Genomic DNA, 12,757 nt, shown 5'->3' on the forward strand with positions numbered 1-12,757 from the left:
AGAGGAAGAAGCAGACTCATAGCGGAGGAGCCTGATGTGGGGCTCGATCCCATAACACCGGGATCACGCCCTGAGCCGAAGGCAGACGCTTAACCGCTGTGCCACCCAGGCGCCCCTATGTATTACTCTTCTTCCTGATGACTCTCCAGGACTCGCTCTGCTTTCTCCTCCGTATTTTTGTACTGGAGGAAACCAGCCCCTGCTGATGTGATAAATGCCAGCTCACACTTCTGGAGATAATGATGATTGATGCAAGAGGCCCATGATTGAAATTCTACAAAGATGACAACTCCCAGCAGGGGCTGATGAGAGCCTCGGAGGCAGCCCACATTAGGGCCACCCAGCGCGCTCCTTTAGTATTTTTATTTTGTAATTAACTTTTTTTGGAAACCCTTGTAGATTTACAGAAAAGTGGCGAACATAGTTCAGAGAGCTCCCACATACCCTTCATGCAGCTTCCCCTGGTGCTAACATCTCACCCGGCCACCATGCATTTGTCAAAACGAAGAAATGAACACCGGTGCCGTGCTGCTGACTAAACCCCAGACTTCATTCAGACTTCGCCGTTTTTCCAGCAGTGTTGTTGCAGGACACCGTCCAGCCTACTAGATTGTGTTTAGTCTTTCCATATTTTCCAAAAACACTTATTAGCATATCAATTATATCCTACTTTTTCTGAGCACGCAAATAACACACGTTGCTTTGGAAAGCATTTCAACACCAGAGAAAGGTACGATGTGGGAGGGTGAGTGCCATCCTCAAAGATGACTCTGTTAATAGTTTGTGGACATTCAATCTTAATTCCCCTGCACAGCACGCGCGCACACACACACACACATCTAATTTTATCACAAAGACCGCTCTTAACGACACATACCTCTCCCCAGTTACGTTTTCGACTTCACAATATAATGTGGACAACTTTCCATCTGAGTGCAGCGGCATTTGGCTTTTAAAAAGTCTTTCTTGGGGTGCCTGGGTGGCGCAGTCGTTAAGCGTCTGCCTTCGGCTCAGGGCATGATCCCGGCGTTCTGGGATCGAGTCCCACATCAGGCTCCCTGCTCCGCTGGGAGCCTGCTTCTTCCTCTCCCACTCGCCCTGCTTGTGTTCCCTCTCTCACTGACTGTCTCTCTGTCAAATAAATAAATAAAATCCTTAAAAAAAAAAAAAAAGAATGGGGCAGAATTATTATTAAAAAAAAAAAAAAGTCTTTCTTTCCCAATCACGGAAGCGATACATCGTCAAAGAGCTGAAATCTCGTAGGATCTCTCTCCTCCTCTTTCCACAGACAACAAAAATGAAACCATGCGTGAAGTTTGGTATACATTCCATGCACCGACACATACATCCATCCATAGGCATAGGCAAACACATACACACAGGTGTGCACATTTCCGAGAAGAGACTCACCAAATAAGCTTCCCGTTTTGCTCTGTTTTTAAAAATTAATACTATGTTGGGTGCATCTTTCCATATCTGCATTCTTTTTAACAGGCAAGTCATATTTCATAATGTGGATATGCACACATGTATATATGATTATGGTATATATAATAATTTACCTAACAAATCCCTGTTGACAGACATTCTGGGTTTTCCAGTTTTCCCTTTTACAAACAATGCTGCCGTGAACTTTGTAGCAAAGTATCTCTTCACAGTTGCGGGACAGCATTTCTAGAAGTAGCGTGTGCTGCCTTTACTAAGCTTGGCTGTAGACCACCCCCCCCCAGACCCCTCCAAGTGAGGATAACTGTGGGAGGTACTCATTCCTTCCTCCACTGTCCCTCTCTCCTTTCCAGATACTTTCATGGTGGAAGATGCCGTGGAAGCCATTGGGTTTGGGAAATTTCAATGGAAGCTGTCTGTCCTCACCGGCTTGGCTTGGGCAAGTATTGCTGGGGGCGGTAACCTCACATTCAGTCTCCAAGAAAACTCACGCTGCTCCACTGGCTTCCAGGGGCTATAAGAAGGGACATAGTTCCCTCCACATGGAGCCTTTGCTTGAATCCACAAAAGTTTATGCTGCGTGATCCCGGTGATCACGAAGGCCGGCCCTTGGCGGGAGTTTGGGTGTAGTTGGCCAGTGCTCTCAAGGTGGAGTTGAAGCTTCTGGCTAAATTAAGTGGTTGTCAACCCTATGGGACTCAGGGCTGCCATGAGATTATGATGCCGTCTGCGGAGTTCACCCTAGATAAACATGCACAAATAAAAATGTGCCTCCTGCTTCAAGAGGTCCATGACCCCTTGTTAAAAACCCCCTCATCTACCTCTAGCCTAGAACACGTCTAGGCCTTTAACAGAGCTGAAACTGACTTTTGCGAATGCTGCAAGATGGTGGCCTACCTACCTGTTTTTTTCAAATGGATCTCCAGTTTCCCCACATCTTTGTCCCCCCCCCCCCCCCATTTAAAAAGCCACCTGTATTATCCATCACATTCCCACGGCCATGCGGGGCTGCTTCTGGTCTCTCATTTCTGTCTCGTCTCATAAAGGTACCATGATGTGTAATTACTGGGACTTCCTGGTACGTGTTACTCTATTAAAAGGTCGCACTTGCTCAATATACTGACAGTTCTGCCGGAGGTTTATAAACCAAAGATAAACTGCTCTTTAATTGAGCTAAAGAGAAAAGATCCTTGTCTCTCGACCTGTACAAAAAGTTTTTCTTGGATCCTAGAAATATAATGTTTCAGCTCTTCGTTTGGGGAATGCCCCTGTTGTTTTCAACACACGCACGCGCACGCGCAGAATGTTAAATGCCTATTGGTCAATTCCCGCAGAGCACCGTACTGTTTGAACTACTGGACCTTTCCGCGTGTTTTGATGCGCCGTAGGGCGCCCAGCGGCCAGTAGACCAGGGGTGTTCTGCATGCTGTCCCGGGGGGACACGGACTTGGGCGCGGCCGGCCCCAGCCCTGGGCAGATCCCGGCCTTAACGATGTTTGCTTCCTCCCTGCAGATGGCCGATGCCATGGAAATGATGATCCTGAGCATCCTGGCGCCCCAGCTGCACTGCGAGTGGCGACTCCCCAGCTGGCAGGTTGCACTGCTGACCTCGGTAGGCAGCCCTGCAGCTCTCTCCTGTCGCGCGCTTGCGCGGTCAGGACGTCCCCTAGGGCCTTCTGTGGGGCGTCTCCCTCTTTTGCTGCTGCCAAGGGCTCGGCAGGAAAGAATTAAGCCCTGGTTGGAAACAATGGGACCCCAGCTTCCTTTACGCCGCTGTGCACCTCACATATCCCGCAGGTTTGCAGCCAACGCTGCCTCACCCTGGGGTCCCATGACCTGGGGTCCCAGATCTTCTGCTCAATTGCCGGGAAGTTGGAACCCACCTGCCCATAAACCTCATAATCTCACTTGACGGCAAAAAGGAGATGCCAGTTCCTCTCGCACTGTTCCTGACACATGGTAGATGTTTCATAAATCGTAGGGAGCACTGCTCCCTGAATTAAGACTTGACGGAGAGTGAGGGAGAACCCTCCATACCTGTAGCAACCCTTTAAAAGGGAGGGGAACAGCCAGGCTAAATAAGAGGGTAAGAATAATGGTACAAAAGCTAATATTTCACGAGCTCTTACTGGGCAAAGGGCTTTACATATATTGCATGCAATCCATTCATGCTATATATTATGCTCTTTAATCCTCACAACCCTAGGAGGTAGGTACTATTATTAGCTGAGGAAAATGAGGCACAGAGAGGTTAAGTCATTCACAAAAGGTCACACAGCCTAGCTCCTGGCAGAGTACGGTCATTGCTAACCAGGAGTACCTCCCAGAATGCTGTAACTGTTCTGGAATGGCCTAAGCGCCTTCAGCAACCAGGCCTGGTATTAGCAGTAAAGTTGTACAGCCCCATGGGGGGAATTTTATAAACACATACACCTGTCTTTTGTGGTTTAGTCACCTAGACCTGTGTGTGACCTTGAGTGAGGCGCCACGGCTCTATTTCATCTCCTGCAAAATGGGGGTGATAATGCTTTTTTCTCTGCAAGTGAGCAGCCCAATACATACAATGCTTAGCGCAGGGTAGGGGTTGAATAATTGCTACTTCTCGCTTGTACTTCTGATTCTCACTGATACCTCTGAAGCATACCCACAGGGCTGTGTTTTTGCAGTGTGGAGCCTTTTTTGCCATTTACTGAGCACTTACTGTGTGCCAGACTCCGTGCTAGGGTTTGGCAGGCATTATCTTTGTAACCGTCTCAACCCTGTGAGAGAGGTGCTCTTATCACTCCCATTTCCACAGATATGGAAACGAAGGCTCTGAGAGGTATGATGACTTGCCCAAGCTCACACAGCCTGTAAGGGGCAGAGGCAGAATTGAAATCCAGGTTTGTAAGATGCAGAGTTCCCACTCCCAGCCATTGCCCTGGACTACTTCCTTATGGTATAAAATTTGGACTCATGGGCTTGGTAAAGTCGTGAAGTTTCATGGTCAAGCTTCTGTGGAAAAGTTAGAAGACAGCAGAGTTGCTTTACCTGCATAAGGTACTAAGGAGGATAAGAGGGAGCTGCGTTGTTGTCAGAGGAAATACGGTGCATGATTACCGTAATCACTGTGGTATAAACTAGTGTTCTGCTGTGTCTGGGGAGGGAAAATGGGGGAACTGCGTGTTTGCAGGGGGATGCTTAATCTGCCAGGGTGCAGGGATATCCCTTAGCACATGATTAAGGCAACACTTCACCCCAAGACAGCAATCTTCAAACATTTTTGCTCTGAGTTATCTAGAAAAGAATTTTCTAAAAACTACCCAGGCCCCAGGACTCTCCTAGGTTTTAAAATTGACATTAAACGGCTTTACTTTATTTTTATTTTTTTAAACTTTTTTGACATTCAATATTGTTTTTTAAAATATTTTTAAAAGTTTTGTTTATTTAAGTCATCTCTTCACCCAACGTGGGGCTCGAACTCACAATCCCGAGATCAAGAGTCACACGCTACTCTGACTGAGCCAACCAGGTGCCCCAACGTTAAATGTTTTTAAATTGTAGGTTGCAGATTCTACGATTTCTGGTGTGTTGAAATATTTTTAAAAATTGAATAAGATTTCATATCATGTTTTAAAATATGTCCAATGGAATTGAAATACTTTTACTCACCAACCTCTAACATGAATACGGTCTTCCGAAGTATTTGGAAATTTTGCATTGTCTTGTTTTCTTCTCAGACTGGCATTTCCATTCGCTATCTCCACGTTTTATCATAGATGTTTTACTCTGCTCGAAAGCATGCCGTTTATCACCTGTCAGAATTTTCCGGGACAAAATACATAAACTTTAAATTATTGTTTTTAATTTTCTGAGCTCATAAGGCTCTTAAGTGCTGACATTGTTCTCCCGCACTGAGTTATCACGATAGTTTTTAGTAATATGCAATAGATCAAAACAAGAATTACTTTGGATATCTAATTGTTAAACACAAGTGAATTTTTATCAGGAATGTCCCTCTTAAAGAGTGGTGTGGAGAGTCTCCCAATTACATCCCATATTCTTGGGTGATTACTTTCTATGAAAGTCAGATAGGGCTTAGCAGCAATTCCTTTCCTATTTTTCATTTTTACTTTGTTTCATATAAAAATCGAGCGGGGACTGAAGGAGTTTTGTAATAACTCAATAAACTAATGCCACTTAGTGGGTTTGTTTTTTTTTTTCAGCAACTTCCAAGTTATATGCTGAAGAAGCACACAGCAACTGATTATTTTTTTTTTAAGATTTTATTTATTTATTTGACAGAGAGAGAGACAGCCAGCGAGAGAGGGAACACAAGCAGGGGGAGTGGGAGAGGAAGAAGCAGGCTTCCAGGGGAGCATGGAGCCCGATGCGGGGCTCGATCCCAGGACCCTGGGATCATACCCGGAGCTTAAGGCAGACGCTTAACGACTGAGCCACCCAGGCGCCCCAGCAACTGCTTATGAAAGATCATTTTTAGTGATCTAATTTGCTGGCAGCTGGATTAGGCTCTCTTTCAATTTGGTTAAAAATAATAAAAAGGAATTGGAAGCAAGATGACTCACAAAAAGATTTGTGACTTGTCATCAGTGTCCCTTTGGAGGTGTCCTGGAGGGTTTAACATCCAAGCATTGCCCTGTGATGTGGAGGTAGTGGGAAGCAAGAGGAGGTGGTTGAGAAACGGAGAGTGGGGCAGGGAACAGGCGAGACCCCTAGCCTGTTCTCAGGAAAGAGTCTGTATGGAAGTTGAGAACCTGGAAATTGATTCCTTTAACACTGCCGTGTCTGGTTGGAGCACCTGTCTCTGTGTAACCCCCGTTTACAGCCTGCTGTCCCAGGACATGCTTGCAGTTTGGGGGTCAGACAGCCTTCACTTCTTTGGGCCTCATTTGCCTTATCTGCAAAATGGGGATGATAACGGCACCCATCTCATAGGGCCACCGCAGACATTAGGTAAAATGTGAGTACAAAACCTTGAGCGTGCTGTACTTGGAAGGGACAAGGATAGGACACAGGAATGAAAGCTCCACTCAGATTTCCTGGGTTTAGGACCTGGTTCTACCCTCTCCTCCCAGGATACTGAGGTTTCTTAACCCTCTGAGCCTCCGGCTCGCCATCTAGAAAATGGGTATGATAATTCAAACCTCATCAGCTCTGTTCAAAAATTAACGAGGTTGGGGCGCCTGGGTGGCACAGCGGTTAAGCGCCTGCCTTCGGCTCAGGGCGTGATCCCGGCGTTCCGGGATCGAGCCCCACATCAGGCTCCTGCGCTATGAGCCTGCTTCTTCCTTTCCCACTCCCCCTGCTTGTGTTCCCTCTCTCGCTGGCTGTCTCTATCTCTGTCAAATAAATAAATAAAATCTTTAAAAAAAAAAATTAACGAGGTAACAGTGAATTGCGGGGCACACTGTGAGCACTCCATGCGTGTTTCCTCTTACAAATAGCTTACGGTTCTCATCCCAACCTCTGTCTTCTGTTTCTCGCACCCTCCAAACCCTACCTTTGATCTTTTCTTAGGAAGAGGGCGAGACATTTCTGTGGTACGGCGGGAAGTTGGTAAGACGCTAGCTCTGTGGTTATACTGCCCGATTCCAGCCCAGGCTGTACCGCTTACACCTGTGTGACCCTGGCCAAGGGACGTCCCCTCTGTGAGTCTCGGCTTCCTCATCTGTCCCATGGGGATAATGGTATCACCCACCCCACAGGATGGTAGTGAGGCTTAAACAATAACATGAAGCACACAGAACAGTGTTGTACCTTCGTGGGCTCTCAGCCAATGTTGGCTCATTAGCGTTACTGGGATGTGATGTCACAGGTTCGTGTTGTTGTTCCTTTCCTCTGCGATGCTCCGTGTCACTGCCTAACACCCTGTCTTTCCATCCACAGGTGGTCTTTGTTGGCATGATGTCCAGCTCCACGCTCTGGGGAAACATCTCAGACCAGTACGGCAGGAAAACAGTAAGGCGACCTCTCCTAAGTGCATGTCCTCTGGGTTATCTCCATGGTGGCGTTGACAAGTAGCAAAACGATGCTGCTTAGCATTTGGGAGGCCCGAGTAGCTCTGTCAAAATGCAATGAGAAGACATTGCTGTGAGGCCGTGGAATCTTGAAATCACACGTGCCTGGTGGGGCCGAAGCATGTACATTTCAGAATGCAGAAGATGCTATGGGTGCCCACCCCGGTCCCCTTGGCACTCACCATTCCCTTACACGAGGCTGGGGGCAGTCAAGGGCTGGCAGCTAAAGACCCCAACTTGCTTGCCCTAAATGAATCATCTCTCAATCCCGGCAGCATTGAGCTCCGGGGCCCACCATGGGAATCTGCTCACGAAGGTACCCGCGAATTGTCTACCTTCCCCACCCCTCCTGGGATCACCACTTAAATAAACTGTTTGTACTAGAATTCTTGTGTCAGGGTCTGCTTTGGGGGAAACCCAGCCTCAGATATGAAGTGGATTTGTAAACATGAAGGAAGGGGGGAACTTACAGGTCTGGCACCCCATTGAGCTCTTAGTATTTTATTTGCTTGTTACTTCATGGTCCCTTTTGCATTTTATGCTGCTCTTGCTTTGCTAGGCTGCACCTGGGTTCTTTGAATGATTCAGCATGTGAAGCTACAGTCCTCCAAACTATAAACGTGGGCCTGATGGGAGAAAAGATCTCTGTCGATCTAGGCAAGCTCTACTTGGTTAAGTGTCCTGTTCAGGGCTAATAGTGCAATTCTGAGTGATAGCACCCCTGACGGCTTTGTTGTGCTCTTTCCGGGACTCTCCTCTTCGGTCTGCAGCTTCTCCAGAGGTGGGGCGGTGTAGTTGGTTACATGCTTGGGCTCTGAAATCAGGTGGATCTGGGTTCAGTCGCGACCCTGTCACTCCTGGCTGTGTGGCCTCGGGCAAGTGAATTGACCTCTCTGAGCATCAATTTCCTCCTATGTATAAAGAAAAAAATAACAGAGTCTACATTGGCGCGTTCGTTGAGAGCCTCAGTATGAGTGACTTTGTACAATGCCAGGCACATCAGGGGCACAGGACACATGTGAGCTGGCATGGCAATGATGGCATTTCTGACAAGTTCCCAAGGGATGCTGACGCTGCTGGTCCTGGGCCCATTCTTGGAGAACTATTGACTTAGACTAGTGTAGATATCTAAACAAACTTTGAATTCTATTAGGAAGGAAGAAGGGAGATATGGATGCTGAGGGGTAACAGGTGGGGTCCACTGTAATCAGCATGCCATGGACTGAAAATAACACAGTGTCTTGTATGGTGGGTCCTGTACCAAGCATGATACATGCAATAGCTCACCCAAACCCCGGTACCATTATCAATCTGATTTTACAGAAGGGGAAACTGAGGCACAGGGTGTGGGCGACTTGCCCAAGCCACACAATTTGTATGTCACAGAGCCGGGTCTCACTCCTTCTAAGCCTAGACTCTTGCCTTAACCATGATGCTAGTGGAATCTTAGATGCGCATTCAATGTACGTTGGCTCAATGGATGGATGGACAGATGGATGGTTGAACAGTGCAGTCCAGCTGCAGCCCCTCCCACTGTGGCTCGACAGGAAACACGTGGGCCAGCAGGCACCTGCAGACACTGACTTATAAAACCACCAAGAAATGGCTGGGGCAGGACCAGAGGTGCCCAAGCTGGGAAACCAACTGCAGCCATTTTAGCGCAGGGGCTCTTGGTTGGTTTTAGAGGCTGGGGAGGTCAGCTGGGAAGACCTCTCCAGGCCTCCCAAAGAGAAGAGAACCTGGATGACTCTGGTTTCAGGCCGTAGCTCTCTAAACTCTGCCCATACACCCCCCTCCCACCCCCTTCCTTTTTCTGGAGGGTGTGAGTCATTGCTTCAGCAATTTTCTGGTTGGAAGATAGAGCAGAGCCAGAGCTGGAGGGAGGGAAGGAAGAAGGAAGGAAGGAAGGTAGGAAGGAAGGTAGGAAGGAAGAAGGAAGGAAAGAAGGGAAAATACCTCTTAAAGCAGAGCCATTCTTCCGCAGGGCTGCCGCAGTGAGACTCTAAATGTGTGGCTGAGGCTGGACCTAACATTAGCCTTCGCAGTTTTAAAATAATCAAAGGAGAAAGCTCTTCTAAAGTCCTCACGTGGCTTCTTCCTGTGCAGCCTGGGCATGGGGTGGACGACTCGTCCCTCTGTCTCTGGCTAAACACATTTCTAATTTACTTGTTCTTGAGGCAAACATGCATATGCACACAAAAAAATGCAGGCTCCCGTAACAAGGAACTTTACTGTGCCCCAAATTCTGTTACCCAGTTGCTGAATCATGAAGCCACGAGGAATACAGCCGGAAGGAGTGAAAACACCTGCACTTGGAGCCTCCGTCGGCCACTGGCTGACTAAAGCAAGTTACTCGCCCTCCTCGGGGCCTCCGTTTCCTTACTTATGTCAGAGGAGATTGGATTAGTAATAGCTGATAGTAACAGCTACCATTTATTGAGTTCCTGAAACTAAAGGGCAAATGGGTGCGTCGTCCCTTCCGTCTGTTCCAGTCAGTCAGTAGGGGATGCCAGACACATGGATTTGAGGAGTGGGAAGGCTCAGGGGGACCGTGCTGTGATCGATTAGTGATGTCTGCCAGGGGCGGGAGGGCGGGGCCAGGTGAGTGCCGTAAAGCCTGAGAGGAAGGTAGCTGTGCCTGCTTTGCTCCCTGAGGTGGCTCCGAGCCCCTGGCGGAGCACCTGTCTTATAGCAGACACTCTATGAACCCTTCTCGAGTGGCTGGGCTGGATGGATGAAAATCGGATCTCCCTGTTGCCACTTTCTGCCGCTCTCCCATCCTCTCCAGACCAGCAAGTAACTTTACTGATGAGTGTTCTCTGTTTACCGAGAAGCCCCCAAAGGTCGTTAGCTTATGATCCTGACATCCCTCGGAAGAGCGTGCTGATTCTGCCACCATCGTCAGTCGTGCCAACGGAATTCCCAGGAGGTAACCCCATGGGACGTAGATGTCTTCGTGTTATGATAAGAAGGAGAAAACTATAGCTCAGCTTTTAGAAAGATTCCTAGGAGGGTTTTCAGTAATGCCATTTACTGAATCTTGTGAGTTGCGGACACATTCTAGCAACTTCTAGAACAGTAGTTCTCGGCCGGGGAGGGAGTGGGCAGATTTTTGTCTCCCCCTTCCTCCCAGGGACACTCAGCAATGTCTGGAGACGTTTTTTTGGATGTCACAATGGAGGGGAGGGGTGCTCCTGGCATCTAGCGAGTCAGAGATTCTGCTCGGTTTCCCAGAGTCCACAGGACAGTCCAAACTGTGAAGGGTGCCAGGGTTGAGAAACCAGGCTGCAGAGCGAAGGCCCAGGTGATGCCAAGTTGCACTGTTGTGGAGAGTTCATTCTGGGTCGTCTCATTGCGACACCTGGGACTGCGCCGCCCTAATTCCCCATTTACCTCTGGTGCTCATTTGGGCAAATGAAATGCTAACGTGACATCCTTGTGAAAGCGTGGGCTCTGAGGTCAGACTGCTAAGGTTCAAATCCCCGCTCCTCGGCAGATAGGTTGCATAACCCTGAACAAGTTACTCGACCGCCCTGTGCCTCAGTTTCCTCATCTATTAATGGGCTGATGATAGTCTCTCTTCCACAGAGGTGTTCTAGGAGTCAATGGGACTTTGCACAGAAAGCTCTGGGCCCAGAGGACGCAATTCATAAATGCCCATTATTCCTATCATTTGCTAAGCTCATGACCGTTAATGGAAATACCCGTGTTAAAATGCAGGTATGCCTGGCTGCAGAATCCACATCCGTGGCTGCTGGGGGACAAAACTGAATTGTCCCCCCGAATTCAGTTAAGCAGTTCGACATTCATCCGTTTCAAACAGATGAAGCCTGAGAGGGTGCCTATAGAGTGGTCCTCTAGCTCTCCCCACCAGAGAGAAGACAAAGCGCCCCCAGACTGCAACCCCCTCCTTCTCTGCATGGAATTCTGGCCCAACCGCAGGGAGGATGGATCAGGTTCTAATTATAAAGCTTCTGTAGAACTCCTCCAGAAACAGAGGGTGAGCTGGGCAGCTGGCGAGCTTTAGCAAGTGCCAAGAATCTCCTCCTAGCTCCTTGATCTGCCTCCGCCCAGCTGGGAGGCTTCTGGGAGGGGGTCCTCTGCATGACTTTGCAAGGGACTCCCCTAAGGGTTAGAACTCAGTGGACGACTTTGACTCCCAGGAAGTTTCTACACCCTGGGGGCTTATGGTGGCCTCACAAAGGAAGGGCAGCTGTGGGTGTGTGGCCTTGCCGGGGTGAAGATGCTCCATCCCCTCTGTTGAGCGAGGGAACCTTAAGCAAATTGTTTCGCCACTCTGAGCCTCAGTTTCCCCACTCTGAGCCTCAGTTTCCCCATCTGTAAAATCGGCTTGACAAGAGCAATAGTTCAGAGGGTTGCTGGGAGGGTTGTATTAGAAATGTAGGTAATGCACTTAGAACAGTGTTTACTGACGCGTGGTTAGCCCGTGATCCATCGTAACTATTATTGGCTGCGACTCAAAGAAGAAACGTTTCAGAATATGATGAGGTCACTAGCTAGTTCAAAGACGATAGGTTCTTGTCATCTGTAAGGAGGGGAAAGGAGGTGGCTGGCAGGAAACAGGCCTCACGTCTCAATATTTTGAAGATCCCCAGGCCTCCTTGCCCCATGACTGTTTTCCTTGTCCTGGGCATGCCTGGGCAACACCAGGGGTGCTGAGTCGACAGCCTTCCAGGGCTGAGCAATGCTCCTGATGATGACATCAGCATGTTCCCTTTGGAGGCTGCAGACCTGGCACCCAAGTGGTGGCAGGACCCTCAGCTTCTTGGAGCAGAAGCTTAAAGCCTTTCCAGGCTACAGGTTGTAAACCAGTGAGCCATGAACCCAGCATGGCCTACAGATGTGTTTTATTTAACCCATGTAATGCTGTACAGGATTTTGAATCAGTTGTCTCTGTTTCAAAAATAATGTATTTTGCATAAAAATAGAGTTGTGGGTTGGTTTTTTGTTGGTTTGTTTTAATTGGGCTATCTGGCAACCTGGGGTCCACATTCTGTGATGGCAACTTTTGGCTAGACAGGCCAAGGTCTCTTACATTCAGCCAGACCCACCTGTCCTTGCTGGATGATACCCTCATGTATGTACTCTGTCAGAGGCAACGGGAGCCATCAAAGGCCCAGGAGGAGGGGAGTGGCTCATTCAAAGTATGGCATTCGGGGTTGGCAGTCCTGACTCCAGGTTTGACTCTGCTGATCCTGGACAAATCACTCAACTACTTTGACCCTCGCTGTGCTGATTTGTAAAGTGGGAGTGGAAATAGCAGCCTCTTTCCA

The 12,757-nt window shown here is 48.4% G+C and overlaps 1 protein-coding gene and 1 long non-coding RNA gene across 2 annotated transcripts in view; one reads left to right on the plus strand and one right to left on the minus strand.

Moving 5' to 3' along the window:
- The window catches only part of SVOP (SV2 related protein), a 68,738-nt gene that overhangs the window by 19,065 nt on the left and 36,916 nt on the right, over nt 1–12,757 (plus strand). The window contains exons 3-5 of the mRNA XM_045791501.2: nt 1,800–1,885; nt 2,960–3,058; nt 7,333–7,404. Coding sequence (XP_045647457.1) covers nt 1,800–1,885; nt 2,960–3,058; nt 7,333–7,404 — 257 coding nt within the window. The remainder of the gene's footprint in view (nt 1–1,799; nt 1,886–2,959; nt 3,059–7,332; nt 7,405–12,757) is intronic.
- LOC123788225 (uncharacterized) lies at nt 1,185–9,949 on the minus strand. The gene is made up of 5 exons (XR_006778452.2): nt 9,420–9,949; nt 7,934–8,374; nt 7,204–7,507; nt 5,098–5,240; nt 1,185–2,187 (listed from the first exon to the last, which is right to left on the minus strand). It is a non-coding gene; the product is annotated as an uncharacterized LOC123788225 (long non-coding RNA).

The sequence above is a fragment of the Ursus americanus genome, chromosome 30 (assembly GCF_024610735.1).
Source record: "Ursus americanus isolate L20-20 chromosome 30, mUrsAme1.1.p, whole genome shotgun sequence".
NCBI lineage: Eukaryota > Metazoa > Chordata > Mammalia > Carnivora > Ursidae > Ursus > Ursus americanus.